At 27.5% G+C, this 26611-nt stretch overlaps 2 protein-coding genes across 3 annotated transcripts; one reads left to right on the forward strand and one right to left on the reverse strand.

Moving 5' to 3' along the window:
• Positions 1-1613: 1613 nt before the first annotated feature.
• On the reverse strand, positions 1614-26078 carry LOC105366432 (kinesin-like protein FLA10). Of its 2 annotated transcripts, none has more exons than XM_011504882.1 (6): positions 25983-26078; positions 7220-7297; positions 5818-5999; positions 4900-5098; positions 2032-2138; positions 1614-1758 (listed from the first exon to the last, which is right to left on the reverse strand). In XM_011504882.1, exons 1-6 carry the CDS (start codon positions 26023-26025, stop codon positions 1636-1638), a joined length of 732 nt encoding a protein of 243 aa, XP_011503184.1. In that variant the 5' UTR covers positions 26026-26078; the 3' UTR covers positions 1614-1635. The 2 variants fall into 2 exon arrangements, with proteins under 2 accessions (XP_011503184.1, XP_011503185.1); XM_011504883.1 differs by lacking the exon at positions 25983-26078 and adding an exon at positions 16683-16742.
• Positions 15111-21869, forward strand: LOC105366431 (uncharacterized). Its single transcript, XM_011504881.1, has 3 exons — positions 15111-15277; positions 21102-21368; positions 21818-21869. The coding sequence occupies exons 1-3, from the start codon at positions 15211-15213 to the stop codon at positions 21847-21849; spliced, it is 366 nt and encodes a 121-aa protein (XP_011503183.1). The 5' UTR covers positions 15111-15210; the 3' UTR covers positions 21850-21869.
• Positions 26079-26611: the final 533 nt, after the last annotated feature.

The following is a 26611-nucleotide window of genomic DNA, read 5'->3' on the forward strand; positions in this document are numbered from 1 at the left end:
TAATTTATATTTGTGGCCTTTAAGAATATTTCTATTCTTTAAATACTTTGATAAAGGTATAAAATAGTATTCAAATTGAAATTTGAATTTAATATTGAAATATTAATTAATATTATTAAAATATGAATTATTATAATATTATTTATTAGAATCAGATGATTCCTAATACATTAAAGCGACATTCTTCATATAATAATATATATCTACCTATATCAATAATTACGTTAGAATCCGAAAAGATAATTATTGATTGTGTAAGATTTGTACATAATCGTTAAAAAATTTTTTTTAATTATAATAAAAAATTAATTTTAATATAATATCATTCACAGTAAAACACATTTTGTACAAATGAAGTAAAAACGTCTTAATTTCTAATTATATTGGACTAATTTTCCTTTATAATGTATACGAAATTTCCTTTATAATATAATTAGCATACGAAATTGATTTAAAATTACGATTTAAACAAGAGACTCGTATTTTTACAATTTTATATCATTATTTTATAGTAGGAACTTATATGTACTTGCTTTGGTAAATATAATTTAGACAAGAAAAGGAAAAAATTGAAGAGACTAAATTTGGAAAGAGCTTGTAAAAGATTTTCTTGGTATTAAATTATTAATATGGAAATTTTTTCATATAATACATATAAACAGTTTTTTATTATTTATTTGATGACTGTTATCCCAAATTATATAACAACAATTTTAAAATATCAACGAATATAAAAATATACCGAAAGTGGGGAAAATTTTTTAGTATTTATCATAAAAAACAATCTTATTATATTTCTTTTTGACAAATATCGAACAACAATTTCATATTTTTTCGATTAAAATTCTGCTGTATTAATAATTGATTTTTTTAATTTTTTTAATATCACGATGCACTCCATAAAAATTATAGATGTAAATAGAATATTTAGTTGAAAAAATAAAATACTCAATTAGATTTTTATTTTAATAATGCTATAATTGTTTAAATTACGAATATATTATAAATTGCCCAGTTTTTGCTTAAGCGAATACATTATTACACATGCTTAGAGAAATTTATTAAATAATAATTTCCCAGTCTAACAATATTATTTTACAATATAATCGAAAACTCGATAATTTAAATTACGTTTTGTGTTTTGACGTGAAAGCGGCTATTATAATCGAAATCAGAATTCCGACCGAGAAATTTAACTTACTTATATTACATTATAATTCTAAATACTCGTTTAATTATTTGATTATTGGCATCTGAATTTTCATATTATAAATTGTGATGTAAAACAACAGTTATTTTAATATTAAATTAGAAAATGTACAAACTGTTAAAAATTCATCAATATAAAATAACTCTATATTTGTACCCATTAACGTTGTATGCAGGATTGCGACTAATTAAATAAGAATAATTAATAAGAAATAGAGAATACGAAATGTGGACCTATAATTCTTGACGCATTTATGTAAGTAATAGTTATAAAATTTGCAAATTCATGAAATTAAAAAAAAAACATAAACAACATTTCGATATGTTACTAAGACATGAGTACAATAAAATCGTAATCCGACGCCATAACATGCGTTAATTGGAGAATGTAGATTTCATGCAAGTCGAACGGAGGTACTCTGTTCATTATACATCAACTTCATGACAAACTTCCATGTAGTCTGGATTGTGCATTATATCCTTTATCATGTCCTTTAGCATTGAGTAGCGGGGTATTATCGGGTAAACCTTAGAACTATTATACTCCTCCTAAAACATCATTTACATAGTATTATCTAGTTAACATTATACCTTTTCCTCTCGAATGTTTGTATATTGTAGTGATTATTCATAAATATTTATGGCCTGTGACTGTGTTTCATCGACACTTTTCGCTGATAATAATGTAAAGCTTACAACCACTTGTTACTATCTGCTACTTTTCATAATATCGTATAAATGTGGCTTTACGTGCAGTTCTCGTTTTTTTTTAAATAATAATAATAATTGGTGCTTGTGAAAATAATACAATAATAGATTCACCTTGAGATCTCGAATAAGGTTTCTCAGTCCAGTGTATTTCTTCAATAATCTGTATAAATCATTGGTCATTTGTGTATTCTCTGTCTCAATCTGGGCTGTTGTCATATCTTAAACACACAAATCATTTAATGCAAATTTTATGTTTCCAGAGTGTTAAATTCAACATGATACGAAGGCTACAAGTTATTCTTAACTATTACATCAACTCTGAATGAAAGAGATTTATCAAAATATTAGTTGCATACAACCACAATGAAATCCTAATCTATCTATCATATTTTATACATACTTTATTTCAATATTTGCTCTAAAATAAATAAAGCAGTGTAGCAAAAATTATGACTCAGAATATTTTTGCTTTTTTAAGTGGTATTCTACTTTTTCAACTAAAACTAACTTGATAAGTATACTGTAAAAGCACGGTAAGTTTCAGCAAATATTTGAATTCTCCAACAATATAAATTCGATAGAAATAAAAAAATCGAGATAATTGTGCCCTCGTTGCAGTAAAAAATGTTGTCTCATCTGATTCATACATTTTTCAGTAAATGCAAGAAGAAAAGACACAATGATGAAAGTGATCGAAAACTTAAGAAAATATGTGCAAAAAAAAGAAATTCTTTACTCACATTTTTAGTCTGGTATTGTAGAGAAAATTTTAGAGATAATTTTATTTATTGTTCTGCTATATTTATTGTTTTGCTTTTTATTTGTGAATTATTAGTAAAATTCAATGAAAAATTAAAAAAAAACAGTTATAAATAGAAGGAATAAAAATATCATCCTATATAATTAGCCCTGCATATAAATGCTGTTTTTAAGAAGAAAGACTTTGTAAAAGTTATTCAATTAATAATAATATTTTTAATTTTACAATATTTTCTTATCCATATTAAATTAAAAAATCTAAATAATATTGTGGGCATGCTACTTTAATATCATTAAAAAAATAATTTAAATAGTATGAGCTTTCTATCTTTCAAATAGCATATAAGTAAAAAATATCTGGATGATTAAGTGCATACATGAAAAATAAATATTTAAGAAGGGATACAAATAAAGCTATTGTAAAGTTTGTGCGATTTTTTAAAAAGAAACAGCGTATATGAAGATCAATTCACAGAATATCACGAATATTACTCGTACAGTTGGATGCTTTCCAAATGGATAAGCGGGTTTGCTTTCTTCCGTGTGTTCTCAGGAAGCCGAGTGCTCCTTTTACAGCAACAGCTCGTTCTCCGGCTGTTTCGAGTATTACCCTTGAAATTTTTTCTCTTCTTATCCAAAAGTTTACCAGTTGAATTTAAAACAGCCTTACACCCTGAGAGCAGAACGGGAGCAAGCGAAATAACTGTAGGAATGACGATTTAAACTTCCTCATAACGAAACGAGCTGTAAAATTAAGCTAATAATGTAACTTATGGATATTGCTTCAATAAATTTACAGATTTACTCAAGACTCATAAGAAGAGCGTAGAAATCGTTTTTATTATCTCTTGCGAAGAAAATTATTAATTGTAGAATTCAACCGATATAATTATCGGCTTTAATTGTAAAATTGTAAGAAATAAAATTATTCCTAACTTCAATTATTCCTTTGACATAATAATTACTAGCTGTACATTTATACTGTAAATTTGTATAAATATATCAATTCAATAAACCAAAAATTATAAAACAAATTTATAAATAGTAGTACTAAATATTACTTAGTTGTTATCGTATATATTATTAATAGATTAGTAGATAGTATAGAGAAAATTTATTATTATTTAAAAATATATATATTAGAGGTATATTAATGTATCTTGTAAATATACATTATATTTATAAAATAGTAAAAATATTAATTCCTTGTCTTCAAATACTGTTTATCTTCTGTTCAAATAACATATTTTGGAAATAAATTTATCAATTAACTTGAAAAAATTAATGCCTTAATATATGTATATATTTTAATAATCATTTATTTCTTATTGATGTATATATATATATATATATATATATATATATAAGATTATGCTCAGTTGTATTTTACTTTAATAAATTTTTTCAATTATTTTTCAATTATTGTAGGTAAATATTTTTTTTTTAAATTAATTAATATTAAAATTATTAAACAATGTAATACTTGCATATAAATTGTTCCAACGATAATTATTATAATAAATTTAATATAATTATAAATAAATAAAAACAGTTTGCATTATAAATAAGAATGATTATGAAATAGTTTATTAGTAAGTATTGCACAAATAAAATTCAAATTTTCTCTATTTATTGTACTATTGACTTTATCAGGACTTATTCTAATAAGTTCTATAAGACTTGTTCTAATAATTATTTACAATATTCAAGGCTAATTATTAAAGGAAATTGGAGGACATTTTAATACTTTGTTATTGAGGCATTATAATCTATTAAACATTCTAAAATAATGATTATTTATCATATATCAATAAATAATACTAGCAGTGATGCTTTACACACTCTTTTACTTAATTTACATAAAAGAAAAGAAATAGTAAGTAAAAGGTTTCAAGCGAAATACATAAATTATTTGCATAATAAAACTTTTCAAAGCTCGATAAATTAATTGAGCATTGAAAGGCTGTTTAAGAAGCAACTTTCCCTTATTTATGAAGTTATTCAGTTAACACTAGCCACTGGAGTATATACATATTTTTGGTAAATTTAATCGGTTCGCGTACGGGAAAGCACAAGAATATAGGAAGAGATAGAGGAAGAGGATAGTAAGAATAAAGGGAAAATAAATTCTGAATATATACCAGTGGCAAAGAAACTTAACCTTAAAGTCATGGACAAAGGGTGCAAAATAACATTTTAAGAAAAAAAAAGCTTACGTACTCTCAAGGCGCTCAATACGGTCGCGCTTGCTGTCAGCCTCCTCGGCAAGCCTCGTTGAGGTTTTAACATTCTCACCGCTTTTATGGCATTTCTCCATGATGGCGCAGGCACGCAACACAAACACTGGTACTGTTTCTTGTTTTTCCTGCCGCGGAATGTCCACCAGGGTCCAATACTGAGTCTCAAGTTTTATTACGTCCTGCATTATCCACAAATTCTTTTAGATCAGTAGGATTTTAAAGCTATATCCTAATCCCAGTTCTTTACCTTTGACCTTCCTTCCTTAAGAAAGAAGGTCGAAAATTAAGAAAGAACACCACACTCAATTATTATAGATTGGATGACTGTCAATAATATGTAATAATACGTCATCTTAACTTCTATACTTAATATGAACATTAATTGACGAATATTCATATTTAATCAAGCATATATTAATAAAAATCTTTCTTTTGAAAAAAATCGTCTTATATACTGTTAATTTTTTTCTTATATAGTTAAATATATAGTTAAATATCGAAAGTTAATTTACGTTTGCAAAGCATAGATGGTATAATCTTCAATAAAAGAAACAAATTTTTAAAGTCCGGACTTCTCAAGCATTAATTCAGTATATTTTCGGAGATAAATATTTTCGAAATATTTTAACTACGTATCCAAGCCATCATTGGCGAATTATTCACTTGCTAAGAAAAAGTTTATAAGATTTTTTTATACAGTGCATTAACTATAGAGAATTACTTTAATTCGAAACTGTCTGAAATATCAAAGAATCAAAATAGTGAACAGCATAGGGAAAATTCCTAGAACAAGATAATTATAAAGGAGATATATAGATGTAGATGATATGTAGGAGATATATAGATGATATATAGAAGGATAAAGAACCGTGAGAATACAAATATTGAAAAGCATTACCTTAATCATAAGTTTGAGATGATCGTAGCGTTCGAAAACGTTACGCACTTGCTTGCTATCAGCATATTTGCACATAAGCTCAACAAGAGCGCGTTTGGCCGTTTCATAACTGCCGTCCAAGCGAATCCTCACAGCCCTCAATCTCTCGTTCGTCTCAATCACCTCTTCCTTCGTTTGTCCACCTTTGACATGTAAAGTTACTCATTAGCTATAATGCAATTTCATTCTCATCCTCGGCTTCAGATGATTTTAGTAATTAAGCTCGATAGTACTCAGAACTGCTCGATAATACTCAGAAATTACGTATTAGCCTCTGCATACTTTGCACCATCCACTTACCTGAAGAAATCATAAATTCATCTTCATTTTTTTTATAATTTATATCTATCAAATTACTTAGTTCATCTCTATAATGGAACAATTGATTTGCAGTTGATAAATAGACACTTGTTATTGTATTCTCGATAATCATGTGAATGGAAATGGAGACAATTTTATTATGTTTATTAATTAATAGTTAAAATTTATCTGGTAACTTTTTCATGACTTTTATCTCAAATTATTGGTAACACTTCGAAAACGATAATTTTCGATGAGGTAATTACGTGGCTTTTTCAATTATTCTACTAATAAGCGTTCTAAAATTCTACTAATAATTATTTTTCTATTAACAACAATAGTTAATTGCCTTCTTTCAGAAAAAACGTTCAAGTTTGCTATTGGCTTACTCATACTCGATGTTTCTTTGATTACTTTGTTTCAAAAATATCTAATTTATATATTTATCGAATTGAATTTTGTTATAATTTTTAAATGCTGAAGAATAAAACTATATATGATAGATTATAAAAAATTAATTTTTTAATTCGAAAGTAGAGCATGAAAAGACAGCAAAAAGATTTTATACGAGTATAATATTCCTTTGTCATAGAAACTTGGGTAACAACGAAAACATCGTTTGTTACAATATAATCGAAAAAATTAACGAAATGCAAATTTATAATCTTATATAATGCATTATTATAATGTTTATTATACAATGACGAAATGATTTTATGCATCTTTATACTTTATTTGAAGTAAATTTCCATGATAAATTGTGTGATATTTTAGAGCTTCTACACATCTGTCAGATTAGTAAATCGTGATTATTAAATTTAATCTTACCGAATGTACTAATAAAAAATTTATTAACATAGTTTCTTCTAGTAAACAATAATTTTCAAATTATTATATAAACTTCTGAGTACGTCGAAGCGATGACACGATTGCCAAACATTTATTAATACAAAGGAATTGCAAGTGCAGTATTGAAAAATAAAATAAAATAATTTTATATTTTTTTAGTAATTATATTATTTTATAAAAGCAGAAAATATATGAAAGGAAAAATTGTTCTTACTTGCGGTTCCTTCATCTTTGACGTCCTGAACAATTCTTCGAACGCTCTGTGTAAATTTACCGACGAGATTTGTACTTGCTGAAACAGAAAAGCACATTCGATACTGAAATAAAAATTCATTCATCTTCGAATGATAAACTCATTATTGATTAATGTGACTAAAATATGTATAATGCACAATAATTACAACACAATATTAAATAATAATCAAATTATATGAAATATATTATTATATGTTATATATTATATATTATTATTTATATATATATATATATATATATATATTATATATTATATATTATATATTATATATAATTATATATTATATATTATAATATTCATATATTATTATATGAAAGAAAGGGAGTGTGTGATCTACAGTAACTGTTTACAAAAGTGTCAAAAACTCGTGAAGACGAATAAACTAATTTAAGCAATATATTATTTAAATAATTTAATATGTAGCAGATGCGCATTTATTGCAAGATTTTTTCATTAATAGGCAACTGTCGAGTTCGATAAATGCTGAAAAAGCTCAAAGAGAACTCCTACTTTCACTACATAAAAACTTCTAGCTGAAACGAGAATAAATCTATCCACCCGATTTCATGTATTGTAAACTTTCGTTAAAACGAGTGTACCTGACATCGAAATTGGTAGTTAATATATTTTAGAAAGTCAAAGATATGTATTGCTTTCCTTGATCTACACTACCTTTTTTACGATTTAAATGCTTCGAAGGTTTACAACCTTATAAAATACTAACGGTCGCGGAATCGATCGCTTTTAAACTTCTAAAGTTCTCCCGTTTCATCTGCGATTACACACACTTACACTCTAGCCTGTACTCGGATAACTTGCTGCTCTTCTCTAACGATTTACATTTTTTAATTAACCATTCCATTTGCACTATTTCTTGATATAATATTTTAAATTTATTTTTAAATTAATTTATAATATATTTAAATGCGTATCAAATATAGCCTAATATATGCAAATATTATGTCCAATAATATATTTTGATTTTCAGCAATCAAATAACAACCAGTTGTCAAAATCTATATTTTTAAAAAATAACTGATTATTTAGTATTCAATTGATTAGTAGAGTAAATATACTTTGGAGTAACATTAATTATGTATATTAAAATATAAACTCAATTAAAACACTACGCGATAATTACACGATAGAATTACTTCAGTAAATTTAGATTAAAATTATAAAAAAAATAAGAATTAAGTGAAGTTAGAGAAAAAAGTATGGAAGTTCAGTAATGAATAATCTTGCGGCAAATATTTCTGATTCCGAACGATGATCTGATTAAACCAATGAGGAAAAATGTCTTTATTCTATATTTCATGTCACGTGCACTAATCTCCGAAAAAGCGATGTCTAGGTTATCGCTTAGTAAAGTTAGTCAGTAAAAACAAATGCTTAACTAACTTCTCAGAATAACTGAATTCCTCATTGGATACCAAGGCACCTCTTGGTAGATTCTTGGCTCAAGGTAAATGTGGTGCACAGCTATTAAGTGCACATCTTCACACCCGGTCTTGTAACCTTCTAATGATCGCAACAAAGATTCGCGTCTAATCAACGTTAAGACGTTATCCTACGGCACGCGATTCCAAACTTTCACTGGGATTATTCAATCAGCACAGTTCTGGGCTTCTCGACATCCCTGTACCTCTGTCGATGTGTTTTTCCCATGCGCGCCGCCGCTTTACATAACGGATGAAAGGTATCGACCGCAGCCGACCACCGTATTGCTCGTCTCCTCGAACGATCGCCGCCACAATGGCCCGTATTTTTTCTATCGCCTCACCCCACTCTAACTACAATAATCCCATACTATGGCGCCTAACAATAAACCCCGTAACTTCCGCATTTACGTCACAAGCTCAATTAACTTATACTACAATATCGCCCAATTTTTCCATCAACGGAACAAGTTCTGTAACTCACCGTATTACATTAGACGTCTCCATATATAAGGAAAGATAACAAATTAAGCAGCAACTCTTCGACATATATTTGTTAAAATCAAACTATTTATCTTTCATTCTGTATTGAGTCCAAAACTTTATTTGTATTATGAATCTTTTTCTAGATTTTTATATCTTTGAAAATCATTTTCACCAAAATAATATGAAGTAGAAGAGGTCAATTTGCTGTTCAATATTCTTTCCACTCATTATTCAACGTCTAAAGTTTTATTTCGATCTTTGTCAAATTATGAAGTATAATATGTCAGATATAATATAAATTAATTGTAATTAATAAAATAATTTTAAACACTTTACTTCGAATAACTAATGTATGAGAACATTTTAATTTTATAAATATAAGAATATATACATATATATAACCTGTAATTAATTTTTCACGAATAATTATTAATAGGCATAATTTATAAGTTAATTGGTAAGCTTATTATATGTTAAAAAGATATCAAAACAAAATAGTTTTTATAAATCTAACTACTAGTATGTGTGACAAATTGAATTCATTTAAATAATACTTTAATTAGTATCCTAACTGCGCTTACAATATATTTACTTTTTTATTTAAATAAATAACAAATGTTTTTACATTTAATGTTATAATTCAATTATTAAGAATTCATTAAATAATCAATCACTTAAAATATTTGTTTTACATAAAAGAAAAATTGAAATGACAAATAAATCAAGAAATCTGTTTATTAAAAAAATGTACATTCTCATTGTTGAAGAAATTCTTGAATTAGAAAGACTTTATCCAATTAATTATATAGAGTTTATGTAAAAACGACATTTTATTTATATTAAAAAAATAATAATTGTATAGAAGCAAGCATATGTTTTGAATAGAAATTATATTAAAAAATACAAAGAAACTGGAAAATATACATAATAATTAAGAAAAATAAAATAAAATAAAATACTATAATATATAATAATACTCGTAAGAATAAAAATATATATTCAAGCATTTGTTCATACAGTTTTTAAAAAGCGACTTATGCCAATACTTATGCCTTATTACCTTCCTTTTGCATTGTTGAACTTTCCGTTACTTTTATTCATACTTTTATTATTTCATCATATCTACTTTTTTGCTCAATAAAAGAGTATTTTATAAGGATCTAAAGAGGCAAGGAATACATAACAAAAAAGAAAGTTATAAATAGAGAAATGAAAGTTGTAAATAGAGATTTACGAAATACGCTTTTATTAATATCTGAATTCTAATGTTAATTATGCATTTCTACTTTTTTAATTTTCAAAGAATAATTTAAAATTATCGATTAATCGGTTAATAATTAATTAAAATATTAAACAGTTTTATTGATTTAAGTCAATTCATTCATAAAATACTTTTTTTCTGTCTAATTTTAGTTAATAATTTAAATCAATAATAACAGATTCCATTTTAGAATTAATATAACCAAATATTATCAAGAAATATTATTTCTTTAAATAGCAATGTAATTAAATAAGTAAAATATATATGAAATTTAATCTATTATATCATACATTATTTATCATTCTAATCAACGAACATATACAATATTATCTTTTATAACTAAAATAATTTTTCTGAAATGCATATATTTGAAAACTATTTATTTCTCAATGCAATTACATAATTTTCTTATCTACAATTATATTATTATCGCTGAAAGAATTTTTCAATATTATCACATAATTATGTAGTACAAGGCCGTGTTCAGATACATCATACAATATGCACAAAGAACTGGTCAAATAAAGTGTTCTGTATGATAATTATAATAATTTTAATAACAAATACTAAGGTTCAGGGAAAAAATCAGATTTAAAATGATTCTGGCATGAGTTACCAAAAATAATATCGAAAACCCTTCTGAACTGTTAAAGAATATGCAAATAGATTATTAATGAAATATTAACTAATTAAGTAATTACATCTATCTAGTTGATACCTGAACAAGAAATACTTGTTTTAATTCTTTGATTAATTATTAACCATTTACAAATTAAACACATTTAATCTTAATCTATTAGAGTATTCAAGATATTAACTTGATATTAATTTAGAATTGTAATTAATTTATTAATGGCATAATTTATTAATTAATTGATTTATTAATAAATAATGAAACTTATAGCGATTACTTTAATTAAGCTTTTGTAAGATTTTCGTAAATGATTAAGTTGAAATGGATTGAGCTGAATTTCCGCATAGTTTTATTTGAAAAATGATGGTAAAGCTTTGCGTTCTGCATAATTCATTAATTCAATTTTCAAGTCAGACTGCATAAAACCAATCCATTTTTTTTTTGTAAATAGAAGAAAGGTATGTTATTTTAATTTGTAATCGATAAGTTAAATATTTTTTTCAAATATTGTCTTTATTATATTTTTCTTATTATATTTATTTCTAAGTTTATAAAATTATTGGCTTAGTACACAAACGAGCAGATTGATTTCACCGTGATAAACTATGAGTTAATTAAACGTAGGTAAATACCTACTATTTCTGACTATATCATGATATACATGAAAAGAGTTCAAATATCCAAAAAAAGTATAGCTCACATCAATGAACCGCAAAATGCTTTTATAGAGCTTGCATGTTGGACAACACGAAGGCTTTTTTCTCTACGCTTGAAAAGTTAAAATTTTCTTTCGTTTTTATTTTCATTGTCTCATCCATAACCAACATTATAATGGAAAATATAAAGTCTTAACTAAAAATATAACTTTTACACATGTAGCTACTTTGAATAATTTCATTTTCAAATATAATAGCCGATTTACTTTTTCAGTATTTACTTTTATCGATTTAAATCGAAACATTGCTTGAAATAAAGTTTTTGCCGTTCATTTCGAAAAAAGTTTGTCACGAACAACCATAACTCGTAATGTACAAAACTAGTAAACCATGATGTATTAAATTAATTTCATTCATGATATTTATTCTTAATAGTTCTCCAAAGTTTAATTTTACGATTTATACATAAAATAATATATGTCTGAACTATTCTAGTTAGTGATATTTACGGAAGAAATTGAAAATTTACTGTATCTTATTAAAATGGTAATGACATGAAACAGGAGTATTAATAAGATCAACATTGCTTCAATAAGTTCTAAACTTAGCAAGTAAATAGTTCCATCATATCTGGTACACGAATATTTTATTTTTTATATCACAAAGTATGCATTACCAATTCTTATTATGTCGTACTTTATAATAATATATAATAGCATATTTGCAAAGGTTTTGTAAGTATTTTTTTTCGTTTTTTTTTTTTAATTAAATTTTTAATCGAATCTATGAACTTTTATTAGAATCAAGGACTCGCAAATTGAAATTAAAAAATAATACAGAATTTCCTTTTTTATTAAATATAAGCGAGAACGTCGAAACTGCTTTGAAATAATGTGATTGTTTAAAGAGGAAAATTACATGAATGCCCTTTCGAATGCCTTTTCGAATTGGTCAGCATATTTATCTAATATTTTCTATTGTATTAAAATATTGTTTTAGCATTCTTAAATAGAATAAACATGTATTATTTGTGAATTTACTAAAGAACCATGTGCCATTTTGGCTCTCCCCTGCTTAAAAATACTATTTTGGAAATTTGTCATTAAATTAAAATGTCTTCAATAAATAATTGATATAATTTTCGAACACATAACTTACTGAATCAAATTTTATCTCAATGATAGTTAAAAAAAACAACAGTATAAAGAAGCTGCTAAATGACACAACTTATGAAATTAATTGGCTTACAATGAAACTCAATTAAATTTCTCAATAATAAAGCATATAACATTTATGTATGATGTAAAACTATTTTAGACTCGTTCGATGGCATAATGGCGTAACCATTAAAATTTATAAAAATCCATATGATGCTTGAAAAGTTCTTATGTTCCTTATCATTGACTTAGGTTTTTAATAGTATCAATCATATTTGACGAGGGATTAAATGTATTTTTATAGTCAAAAATTAATATTTTTTACAAATAGTCTATAATATTCTAAAATTTATTTTTATTATTCGGGTAAAAGTTGTGTTTAAATATATCTTATTCGTAAAATAATATTATTGGAAATATACATATTCAAACAACAATAAAGAAATTTAATAGTTTACAAATTTTGTCGAAAAATTTTCTTTATAGAAAAATAATAACATATTACCATATTTCATCATTTTGGAAAGTTTTTATTAAAAAAATTAATTGCTTTATATTTACTTTATACTTACATTAGAAAAGAGAATGTTTTTAATACGATTTCTTACATTCATATTCAAATCAGAAATTGTAATTCATAAAAACTGATAAAAAATTCATAAACTGTCTATTTATGAGCAATAATAAATTATGTATCAAATTAATAAAATAAAACATAAATATTTTATTATCAAAGAAACAAATGCAGGTTTTAATCCATTTCAGTAATTACATAAATATATTAATAAATTGTAAAATACTATAATAGATTATTAATAAAGGATATAATTCGATGCTAAATATACGTAAAGACGCCGATCTACTAAAAAGAATCAAATATCAGGCAAAAATAATAATAGAAGTATTGTATTAATATAAAAAAAATTAATATTATTTGAATAGATGAAAAATTGTCGATTACGAATTAGAAAGCACATATAGATTAAACCTGTTTACAGAAGCTATCGTCACCGTATTCAAAAATTTAGAAAACGAGTCAAAAAAAGAAATTCCGGAAATGCAAGCAGTAATCTTTAACAAGTAGAAATAAAAGTATCAAGAGTCTATGCATTCGAAAGGAATGAAAAACGCGTGTTAGTAGAAATTAAACACATTGGCGAACTCTGATTTCTATCCAAATAGATCGTCGGAAATTATTAGATTCTCTAATTGGTGCAACATCATCTGGTTGCACCAGCGATACGCTGCAACTCATTCAATTCTTCGGTCATAATTAATCATTGGGTTTTCTCGAATGTCTTATGCCATCTCGCACATCAATAATCAAAACGTTCTAAAAAACTATTTAGAGCAATATGAGAAAAAACAACTGTTAGTAGAAATGAATATTGATGGAAAACTTTATTTCCTCAACTAATAATAAAGACAAAAAACTGTATACAACAAATCTACATAAATGAGATCGTATAAATTACCAAAATAAAATAAGAAATAAAAGTATATCAATGTTTGACAAATTATTAACAAAACACGAGAATTAATATTTTTTAAATGTTAAATTTTCATACATTTTTAACGACGTATGGAGGACGATTCAAGACTCGTGTAGAATGCTATAAATTTTAATTTCTATCTTTCAGACTGTATAATGCAATTGAAATTGTTATTGACTTTTATAAATTGAACTTACTGATCTATGTTTATCGATAAAGTTTAGAATACATAAATTGTAATTAATGACCGTAAATATAGTCTTGAATAAAAATCTATTTCTGTAAGGGTTCATCACGTCGCTCTTTAAAAGCACTAATTAATAGCTTTATCTCGAGTTACCAAGTAAGCAAATTAGTATAATGAAAAAGTGACGTCGCGCGTTTGGTATTTCGAGCCATGGATTTTCCAAAGCACAAGCGCTATGAAAATAATGAATGCTGATCCACAAGAAAACAAAGTCCATGAGAGCAGCTTAGGACGACGGTGTTATTGTCTAAAATAAGAGAATGACATCGTGGTAATGAAGGCGCAAATGCCGCTCGTAATAATGGAGTTCCAATGTAATAATCGCACAAGCCCGTCGCAAACTCACATTCAGCGAGTAGACAAGCCTCCTATGGAGTTGAGAGGGGGTCCGAAGGTAGGTGGGGCGGTGGCGGTGGCGGTGACGGTTGCGGCGGTAGCGGCGGTAGCAGCAGCAGGGATGAGCCGGCGCTCGAACGCAGAGAGCATTTATAAATTGTGAGAATGTTCTATCGCGACGACGTGGAGGAAACGAGCAAGGAGACGAGCCTCCAGCGCCCGCACTCGTAATCATAAGAAATGCGCCTCTACAACGGTTACAGGGATACGAGAGATACAACGCATCGACTCCACGAGCTCGCATCTGGTAAGTACAAACGCGAAACAAGCCCAGTTTCAGCTCGGCTCTACCGACCCTCCACAAAATATTTTTTAATCCTCGAATGGTACTTATTTCCGTACCTCGTTATTTCTGTACCTCGTTTAAACATATTTGCTTTTTAATCAACTCTATTCAAATAGCCCTTTACAATCCACGAGTGTACTCCTTTTTGTAATTTCTTACTCTCTAATGTCTTTGCTTTGCTTAAAAAAAATCTAACACTACATGTAAGACAGAAATTTATAAAGTGAATTTATTTTCATCAATCAAAGCTTTTGCATTGAAAAGTATAAATAATCATATAAATGAAAAGAAATTATAAAACTTAAAAAAAAATTTATATTATTAGACCAATATGCTCAATATTAATCATAAAGAACTTTAATGCTTATAATTGATACATGTAAATAATATTCGTCACAATAGAACAGATCTTTTAAAATATTTAATATTTTGTTATAATAAAATATTCAAAACTAATAGCTATTATTTAACAACTATTGTCAAATGATTGCAATTTAAAGTTTCATATACATTCAATATATATGAATACATTTAAATATTCATAAATTGTATGCACAAAAAACAATTAAAAATTGTCTTGATTAAATACTATTATTCTTAACGTTTTAACATTATCGTACAAGATTTTGAAATCTTTCACGAGTTTAAATTTATTGATGCAAAAGTTTTTAAAAAAATTTGATAATATTTTTTAAAATAAAATTTCACGTTTCGAGTATAATATATTGGAAACTTTATTTTAAGATTTTTAAGTAACAAAATGAATTTCCAAGGTCTGTCTCATCATACCTTAAAGGCCTTTTGGGAATATCAAATAAGAAATTTAAAAAAAATAACTCTCAAGTTATTTTTCTTAATATGATTTTTCTCATAATAAATATAAAATATAAATAAATAGTGATGAGCACCCAATTAATAGAGAAAATCATGGAAAATGAAACGATAAATAATCAGGGCATACCGATATTTTCTCTAACGTAAAAATGCCTTGTATTGTTTAAGACGATATCTAATAATTAACTAATGACTCTTTCACGTTAAACATGGATAATTTAATAAATAGTACATGGTGAAGAAACGCTTTCGGCTCTTGATCATTCCCCGCGAAAGTTCCATGATCTATATTCCATATACAGTAATATCGAGAGTCGCAGACAAAGCCGATCTAAAACTATTAATATGCTGTGCAATAAATGATATATATTTTATGAATTTTGCTTACTACTTACTCCAAAGACATTAAGAAAAATATTTTTTAAATCCATTAAATTATTCTGGAATATTTTTTGTTTGTTTGTTTTTTTAAACCAAAGAATAAACCAGTTTTCGCTACATAATAATTGCTTTTCCATGTAATCATTCTTACACATTTTTTTGTTTTCCCATTATTTATTCTGACTCCATAATGTCGATATCTTGCTCAAGTAGTTGTTACTAATTTTCCGTCATCCTTTTGCTTATTCACATGAGCTTTCAACGACTCATTTCTAAGCGATATTTTGTAGAAAATCAAATCAGGTCAATCAAAATTCTCCGATAATATTCATTATTAATAGGCTTTTTCTCAATATAATAAATAATCAACTTATATTATATATAATATCAAATAATTAATTTGCGAAAGTAGGATAAACAATGTTTTTAAAAATGTACAAGTACAGGAGGGCAATAGCACGGAACGAATTCATGACCTTGAGAAAGTCACCGTCTGAGAACACATCACGCGACGAATAGTGATTTTCAAAATATCACTATAATAAGTGGAACGTTATAGGGATGGAAAGGAAGTCTCATGGAGAGTGGTGAAACGCTTGCGCACGAGAGAAAAGCAATCGGTCGATTTACGTGAGGCTGTGTCACAACGACATGCGCAGTAAGACCCAATGCACAACTTGATTCTTCTCTGCGAGGACAAAACGCGATCTAGGTCATTAAAAAATAATAAACCGTTTGAGAATTAATCGGCAATATGAATATTTGTTCCACCTGTAAATCTCGCTCTTCCTTTTATTAGCGAACGCTATTTCCTCCTCCTCAAAGTCCGCGCATTTCGCAAACTTAATGTTTGACAAGTTCTTAGAAATTAATGCTGTAAATGTTAGCCGAATGAAACAAGTAGCTATAGAAATGGTTTTCTATAAGGTCAGTCATTACAATAAACATTCAAAAAGGAGATGAGTATAATAATTTCGGCCTTGAATTGAACTCGCTTCGAGTTTCCAGATTCTCTATAATTATGATACCAGCAATAAATGGACGTTAGTAGATTCGTTAGCAATCCACATACTGAGACAAGATTAGATAGCGATAACAGACAATATCATTAATCATGCGTATTAATCTTAATAGGTTCAACCAGGGAATACGGGAAGAATCTTTGAACTGTTGCGTCTCCCGAGCAATGAGTCAATTGCGTCTAGAGAGATCTGCCCGTATTGCTTTCCGGACGATGAGAAAAGTGTTCAGCGTATGTAAAGAGGTCGATAGATTCTCAGGTTTTGAAGATAAACCTAAGGATGGTGTAGTGAATATGGGATGAGATGCATAAGAAGAGGAAAGTGATTTTACGAGCTACTTATACTCTAGTGTCTCTCTTTAGCTATCCTCGCGAGCTAACTGCGTCATTCAGTAAAGTTGTAATGCACATTTTTCTAGCAAATTTACACCATATTCTTTATATGAATGCGATAGATTATATTGTCTAACTCATTTTATAAATAGCTATTTGCGCGTACTTATAAAAATTAGGATTTGTAGGGTATAGGAAGACTTAAAATAGGATTTATTGAGAACAATAAAAATGAGCCTTCAATTTTATTTTTAACTCTTTTAGGTGTTTCAATCACATCTCAATAAAATATTATTTTGTTTATTAATATCGTTATTTAGTTTTGATGATTTCATAAATTTTATGAAATTCATAATTAAGCCTAAACAATACTCGAGGAAATACAATTATCCCTCAATATTTTTGCCATCGAAGAATTTTTTCTGACTTGTTTTTACTATTGAAGTGGTATAGTTATAATCAATAGATATTTAAAAAAATGTAAATTATTTTTTTGATAATAATTCAGGAAAAATTGTTAAGCTGATCAAAACCCTAATATACTAAATCATATATAGAATAGTCAGGCGATCGATGGAAGAACCGACTATTTTTCAAAAGAGAATTAAAGCAACTTAAAGATCAATTTTGATATATTTGCAGTATGAGACATCTCCTAAACTGAGACAAGCTTTTTAAAGAGTTGAAATATTTAATAAAATTCACAAAAATTTCAAATATTTTAAAAATGAATTTAATTTCAAAATTCAACAATTTACGGCCATTGCAAGCAATATTACTGCTATTATTCAGAAATTAAGGGAAACTTTTTTTAAAAATACTCTAATCGCCTGATCGATGATAAAATAAATACAGACTTTATTTATAATGTATCCAGTAAAAATATTTTGTATATAATTATTGGTATTTTCAAATATCATTTTCAGCAACGAATTTCAGTTATCCTACCAATAGTAATTTATTTTTTACCAAAATTTCCAATATTTAAATTATTAATATTTGAATAAGAATTGTGACGACTTATTCTTTGAAAAAGATGCTTTTTTTTTATTCGTTGTTTATGTTTTAACATCAATGAACTTCAACATTTTATGTAGTTATGCGAATAAGTATTCTAATAATTTATTGCAAATACAATTGATTTATAATAAAAAATAACCAAATAAATATACGACGTTTTTATTATATATCAATAGAATTAACGATACTGACGATTTCGTCACTGTAAAATGCAATAAATTAAACTAAACTAAGAAAATGTCACAAAAGCGATTTCTACAATATAAATAGTATTTCAATGTATTTTCATATTTAAAAAAGGCAATATATTAAATTATTTATAATAATTTTTATTAGTGCTGCAATAAACATTGGTTTTATTGCATTTAACTTTAGAAGTTTTTTCGAATTTTACATTGCTAAGATTTCATCGTTTATGAGACAAAATGACAGCAGATGCAAGGAAATATTAAAGAATTAGGCAAGACCTGGAATATAATAAAAGAGACTAACTATCTTTAATCCCAACAGTAAATTGTTAAAAAAATCCATAACTCTATAGTATAAAAACTTTTATGCTAAACGATAATGCATGCACATGGTAAAGCCAGATGAGAGTGTTGTGACTTAATTACTTTACAAGTGTAGAGCGTAGCTCTATTTGTAAAAACCGATGACGTAAGGGTGTTTATTAAGCCAGCAAGACGAGAAGAGTACGATTCAGATGAGTGATAGTCGCGCAAACGCACGCAAATATGCGAAAGCTCAGCTCCTGATAAATTCTCAAAGGCACCTCATCAGTTTACATTTGCACTCGGCTTCCATTTCATGTGTTACATTTTATTTTGTTTCCTACTTCTACTTGTTCTTTTTCTTTGTTTTCTTCAATGGTCTCCGATTACCTACATTTTTTGTAAATGCAGCTGCAATAAATGATTTCGACATCTCCTTTTTTCCCTATTTTTTTCATATTAACTGCACGGAGCACTATATGTACAACTTTAAAATCAACAAATGTGTGTTTACAGATGCTTCAGCAATTTGTGAAGCCAAGCATGATCTCGACGAAATTCCTTGGCACAAGTTTCCATATTATAATAACATTTATTCCTTTAATCTGGAAAGTTAAACTCTTGAAATACTACTTCTCAAACTAATGCACTCGAACATTATACATTATCATAAAATCCATCATTAATAACTCCAAATTGTGAAAAGTCTATGACTATAAATATATGTTCCCTTTACTATCATTGTTTACTAATAGTGGTAAACAACAGATCGCATTAAGATAACTTAGCTTAATACATAATGAAATGATCAAAAAACAGTATCCTTTATTATATGCATAATAGTTTATTATTTATATTCAAATTTTGTTTTAATCAATTCGCTATTTATAACCTTTAAAACAAACACTAAAACTAATTAACAAATTAACAAATAAACTCGAAACTTAATGAATATATTATTTAAAATTCAGCATGATGAGAAATTACATATACCGAGTAATGAATAAGATAATTTTCGAAGAAAATAGCGTGAAAAGTACAAATACATAATTATATATTGAAGTAGATTACATTTGTTAGTGGTAATCATTAATTATATTTTTCTCAGAATGTGAATCTCAACTTTAAAAACATAGGATATCGAATAACTTTAATTTGCAGTACTGTTTTTGTAAGTATGTATAGTAACGCATTTATTTCTAATCTGTTTTATTTCTTTATTATTATATCTAAGAAATATATTAAAAAATTTAGAATTATTCATAATATTCAAGGAAAATAAAAGATCTATCTCTAAAGAAGAATTGCAATTGTACTGATAGATAGCACATTTATTTTAACAAATAATATATGTTGATAAGGTTATTTGCTATTTTATCAATTTTAAAATGGCTATTTCTAACTTATCTATTTTATTATTCATTTTCTTGCTTTAGATAAATTGTTGATGATATTTAAACAAGATATATAAAGAATTGAATTATCATAGAACAATAAATAAAATAATAAATTATTTGTATACTCTAATCTAATTTTAACAGTATAAACAAATAATATGAATATAATATAATATATATAATTTTTCATTTACATTTGTCAAGCATTATACTTTGAACTTTTTTAAAGCATATTTTCTAAATATACATTTATTATATAATTGAAGATATTAAATAATTCATATATGAAGCAAATATAAGTTGAACAGAATTTGATTACAGAATATACTTAGACATGACACTAATTTTGATCGCTCACTGGCTGGTAATTATAGTGGGGATATTCTGTACTCAGTTTGCAATCGTTTATCCGTCTCCCAATCAATACAATAAAAATCACTATCAAATACCGCAGTATGAGCTTAAAAATTTGAGAGATAAAGATGCTCCACTTAAAAATTCATTGACAAGTGATCTAATTATTAGAAAGCAAATGACTGAAAGACAGCCTCCTTTACAAGCTACTATCAATAAAGGTAAGACATTAGAAATCAAAAACCGCCAACACTTTTATTTTTTATAATATGTACATATGAATGTATACAAATTTATATCTTATTTAACAAAAAATATTCAAAATAGATGCAACATTAATATAATTAATAAATCTATTTGTTTGCCACATGTTTAAGATGTTCTATAAGTAATCAAATTTTCAAGACTAAAAAATAATTATAATAATAATTTTGCAGAAATTTATCGATATTTAAAGAAAAATGTCTCTTTCAATGATAATGATAATCTCTCGATCGTTTATAAAACCAAGACAAAAAATGATTGGATTGATGATAATTTTACAAAAATAAATGATAGTAATAAATTTTTGGATGATAATATTAAAAAAATATTGAATATTCAGATTTATAAGTTATTCAAGGTGAACTTAGAAAATAATCTACAAAAAAGATCAAATTGTTTGTTAAAGAATGTACTGTTGAAGAAAGAAGAAAAAAATGACGAAAACATAGTATCGGCGATATCTTTACAAGAATTATTGAAACAATGGGGAATTGACACTTTAAATGAGAAACCATCGGTACATTCACAAAGAGGTGACATTGAAGTAACAGAAGTAATACCTTCGAAATCTGATAATTTCTTAGTTCGCGGTGATGTACCAGCTCTTCTTATTTTTAACAATGAGTCTGTGGTAAAGCCTCAGGAGCAAAAGGGGAATATTATCAATACGGGGCGAAAACTGCTCTGGGCGAACGAAATACCGCAAATAGATACATGGGATTTTTCTGAAATTGACGGATTACATTCTAATAAAGAAGTAAACTACGAGAGTGGTGAGCCCTATAAAAAAGAAAAACGTGAATATATTCAAAGAAATAATTATAGAAATTATCAATATTCTAAAAATAACGATATATACAATGATAACAGCATGGAGAAAATACGTGAAAAGCAGAGAATCGCAGAAGAAAAACGAATAGAATGGGAAGAAAATGAACAAAGAAGAGATGAGGAACGACGTCGCAGAATCGATGAAGAACAGCGATTAAATGATGAAGAACAACAAAGAAATGACGAGAAACAACGAAGAAACGATGAAAAACAACGAAGAAATGATGAAGAACGTCGAAGAAATAATGAAAAACAAGAAAGATTAGAAGAAGAGAAACGTAGAAATGAAGAAGAACAACAAAGAATAGATGATGTACAAAAACAATATTATGAAAATCTAAAAATGAATAATGAAAAACAAGGACTACACAATAAAAAATATGATAGAAGTAACGAAGAGCAACATATTAATAACAAAGAGCAAAGAAGAAATTATGAAAAACTACAACATAATGAAAGAGAAAGAGGTACACAACTAATTATAAATACACCCGATACTTATGATGCTAGAATAAGAGAATGGCAACATATGAAGGACAATTATGATCGCTTAATTCGTGACAAAGAAAACAATAAGAATCAAATGAACAATGAAAAAAGCTTACAAGAATTAACAAATGAGAAAAAACTTCAAGATTATATTCGTAGAAATACTCCTATAATCATTAATAATCGAGTAAACAATAGTCGCATTCAACCTGTTGAAAATCTTACAATTTTAGAAGATGGAAAATTTGAAAATCTAACGTACCGTAAACGCATATACGAAGAAAAGAGACATAATGGATTACAGCTAAGTCAATATGAACAACAATTGCGTAGAAGGCAAGAATTATATGAAGGACGACGGGAAGAAGAGAAACAACTACATAAATCGTCCAATAAAGTTGTAATAAATCGCGATGAAGAAGAAGAAGAAATAAATGAGAATTGGAATAAAAATCAGTCGATTAATAATGAAGAAATAGCACGTGAAATTGAAAATATCAGAAGAATTGAACAAAGAAAAAGATTAATGGAAGAACGGAACAATTTAAACAAAGAACAAAAAAGTCCGCCGGAACAAAGTGAATCCAATGAAAGACCTCGTCAACATATTACAACCCAAAATCACGGATATGATGATTTTCAGCAGTATATGTTACCCAATGAACATGTTAAAAAAAGTAATCAAAATATTAGAGAGAAATATTTCCAATCGAATAATCGATATAATCAATCACATATAAATGATGACGAACTTTTGGAATATCCACATGTAAGATACCCGGAAGAGATGGTAAGTGTAACTCCGTGGGCTGAAAAATCAGAATCTGAAAAACCAGTAAAAATTGATAATAGAAAAATCGAGATTGAATGGAATAATGTAGAGAAAGAAAGACATAAGCAAAATAATGCTTTAGATACCATAACAGAATTGAATAAATCTCGTGACCATATAGAAAGAAAATTTGGTCAAACAAATAATGTGAAAGTAAAAGAATGGTCTCCATTAACAGAACAAATTTCGAAAGAGAATTCGAAATCACAATTACAGGAATATAGACGCAAAGAGAATGAAACTAAAGGAAGGTAAAAAACCATAATGTTTTAATTATTAATAAACATTTTGTATTGAAGGTCTCTTTTTACATATGTTGAAATTTATCAATTTCAGTTCAATCATTTATTAAAATTAGGGTATTGCTTATCTAATGATATTAAAATAAATGTGATTACACTCGAATTTATTAAATAAACAACTTTTAAATTATTTAATTTATACATTTAATAATAATTAGTATTCTGTATTTGATAATGTTCTATGTTGAATTTTTAGGTATCATGAACTTAAGCAGAATAAGAATGGTCAATTTCAGTCTTTAACAGAAAGTCAAAGAAATGAGGAAGAGCGCCTAAGAAGATTACCAATAAGTGCTACAATTGTAGTGCGCAATATTAGCAGAAATAATATCAATTACAATATTCCAACAGAAATTGGTTTCAGAGGCAATTTCGATGACAGTAACATAGCTTTTCCAGTAAGTAGCGTCCGAATTACGGTTTTTAAGATGCAAAATGAAAAAATATTTATCCGATAACTATAATATTTATTTTATTCAATATAATTAATGACAAAACAACAGCGCGTTCAATTTAGATTAAAAAATAATAATAACAAGAAGAAAAAACGTAATATACGAATGAAAATATAGCACTTTGGTATAACTTGAATTTTTATAGGGAATCAATCCCTTCAATAAAGGTATAGAGATACCAGAATTCCAACAAATTCCAACAACAAGGCGACCTTCAAATCAGAGTCCCAATGCTTGCGTTTGGTCAATTGTCATCTGCTGCAGTCAATTGAATGCCAACAACACAAATCGGCTCAGACAATGTTTCGAAGCGACTAACTGTCCCGGAGCCAATTGGGACATGGGCCGTTGTTCTCAACAGAAAGTAAAATCTGCCAATAAGGAGATTATGCGGTTTTATCTCAAGAACCAGAAGCCGGACAGTCCTACAACAATAATCTTTTAATGAAAAATGATGAACGGAGGATGTTAAATGCTTCGGCGCTTCAATATGTAAGACAGAAAGATGAGATTCGCTCAACCTAAATAATATCGCGATGTTGCCTGCTAACGTTAATGAGTTCTCTTTCATTGGCTACTGTGCTATAAAGTTTATATATTTCATTGAACTTACGTGCTTACGAACAATTGAAAATAGTTGATACGTAATATTACTAAATGCTTGTCCGTTTCAAATAATATTATTATACAGCATTTTTCTTAACAATGTATTTTCCGTAATAATAAGCATTCTCTAACAATAATTAACTTTTGTAATATAACGTAAGAAATGTATGAAATATTTGAATTGATAACTGTAAAAATAAATTATTTTTCTTAGATGTAATAATAAGCATGACGAAGAAGACCTAGTGAGTATTATATGTTACCTAATTAGTCGTATTTGCTCTAGTATATAAAACTATAATATTTTATCTCGAGATAATAAATTGTATTAATTTTATTTTTAATTAACATTAAAAATGTATTATTTTATTGAAAATTATTTTTTTGAAAATTATTTAAGAAATGAGTTTAATTATTTTAAGATTAAAAAATAATTAAGTTAAATTAGCTGTTAAATACATTTAACATTGATATCTTTGCATTGTGATATTAATACATACTTATTTAATGCGTGAATAAATAAAGTCGGTGTTTCTCAATATAATAAAAACACTGAAACGACCAAATGTAGCTTTAATACGAAATTAAAATTAGAAGAGCAAAGTGAATTGTATAGTAGGTATATTGCAAAAATCTGTAAATTTACTTTTTCGTTTGCAAAATTTTTGCGCAAGAAAATGAATAACTTCTGAAATATGTTCCGTGAATAAATCTAGTTTTACTTATTAGCATATCCAATTTCCAGTATATCATTCAAAGGGTTACAGCAAATACATTGAGACGTACGGAAAACTGCAATGCAATGGACACTATGTACCCAAAAATCATTATTAAACACAATTAAACATAAATCATTATTATTAATCGGTATTAAACACAAAAATTGTGTGTTACAACCGAATTTACTTTTATTGTCGGAAGTAACCCTACCGAAACACGTCGACATCGTCCCCGTGATTTGCCAAAATTCTCACCTATCCACAAAATCAAGATTCACACTTTATGGAAATGCAACAAACTTTGGTCGCAACACCTAAGTAACGATGTTAAACTTACCGTCACTACGTTGGCCTCCAGACTTCTTGTCCCCTTTGCCCATATTTGCTTTTTTGGCTGTAGGCTGTATCTCGATTGTCGCTTGCTCTCCTCCTGGAACTAAAATGCTCCTCGGTATTACGCGTGTCAAAGTCATTCATTTCTGGGGTTTCAAGAACCCACATAATTGGGACTAAGTGCCAAGGCGTTTAATCGAAGATTAATTAATCACCCGGAACTCTACTCGAATAATTAAATACAAAGATGCAACTCACCTAGACACGGTTCATGCCTTAGTCCTGAACTAGCATGGCACAGCTCCTCGAATAACGCTGACAAGCGAAATTATCAGAGATCGAGGCGAGCTGCCATCCAGATAACCGGGCGAGCATCGGCGCCGCGACGTCTCTCGGCTAGCCCGAGGAAGCGAGACCGACTAAAGAATCCTGCGCCCTTATCCTGCGCGTCTCAGCTTCAGGACACGATAGCCCCCACCGATGACACAGACGCGGCGCGCGCCACCAATCCCAGCCTTTTAATGGCCTCGTATCGTCTCATCTCATCTCGCCTTTGCCTGGATGCCCCCTTCGTCAGGGACTTGATTCAAAACGAAAGTCAAATACGAATCTGATGTGAAGTAGAAACAAGAA

This window comes from Ceratosolen solmsi, unplaced genomic scaffold (genome assembly GCF_000503995.2).
Source record: "Ceratosolen solmsi marchali unplaced genomic scaffold, CerSol_1.0 scaffold4, whole genome shotgun sequence".
In the NCBI taxonomy this organism is placed as follows: Eukaryota; Metazoa; Arthropoda; class Insecta; order Hymenoptera; family Agaonidae; genus Ceratosolen; species Ceratosolen solmsi.

Bases quoted from the DNA above. Each gene is read 5' to 3' on its own strand.
- LOC105366431 (XM_011504881.1), top strand. From the start codon at position 15,211: ATGCGCCTCTACAACGGTTACAGGGATACGAGAGATACAACGCATCGA. The intron at 15,278-21,101 runs GTAAGTACAAAC...TAAGTTGAACAG, and splicing joins ACTCCACGAGCTCGCATCTG to AATTTGATTACAGAATATAC. The intron at 21,369-21,817 runs GTAAGACATTAG...TGTTTGTTAAAG, and splicing joins ACAAGCTACTATCAATAAAG to AATGTACTGTTGAAGAAAGA.
- LOC105366432 (XM_011504882.1), bottom strand. From the start codon at position 26,025: ATGGGCAAAGGGGACAAGAAGTCTGGAGGCCAACGTAGTGACG. The intron at 7,298-25,982 runs GTAAGTTTAACA...TTTCTGTTTCAG, and splicing joins TGGAGGCCAACGTAGTGACG to CAAGTACAAATCTCGTCGGT. The intron at 1,759-2,031 runs GTGAATCTATTA...ATGATGTTTTAG, and splicing joins ACCTTATTCGAGATCTCAAG to GAGGAGTATAATAGTTCTAA.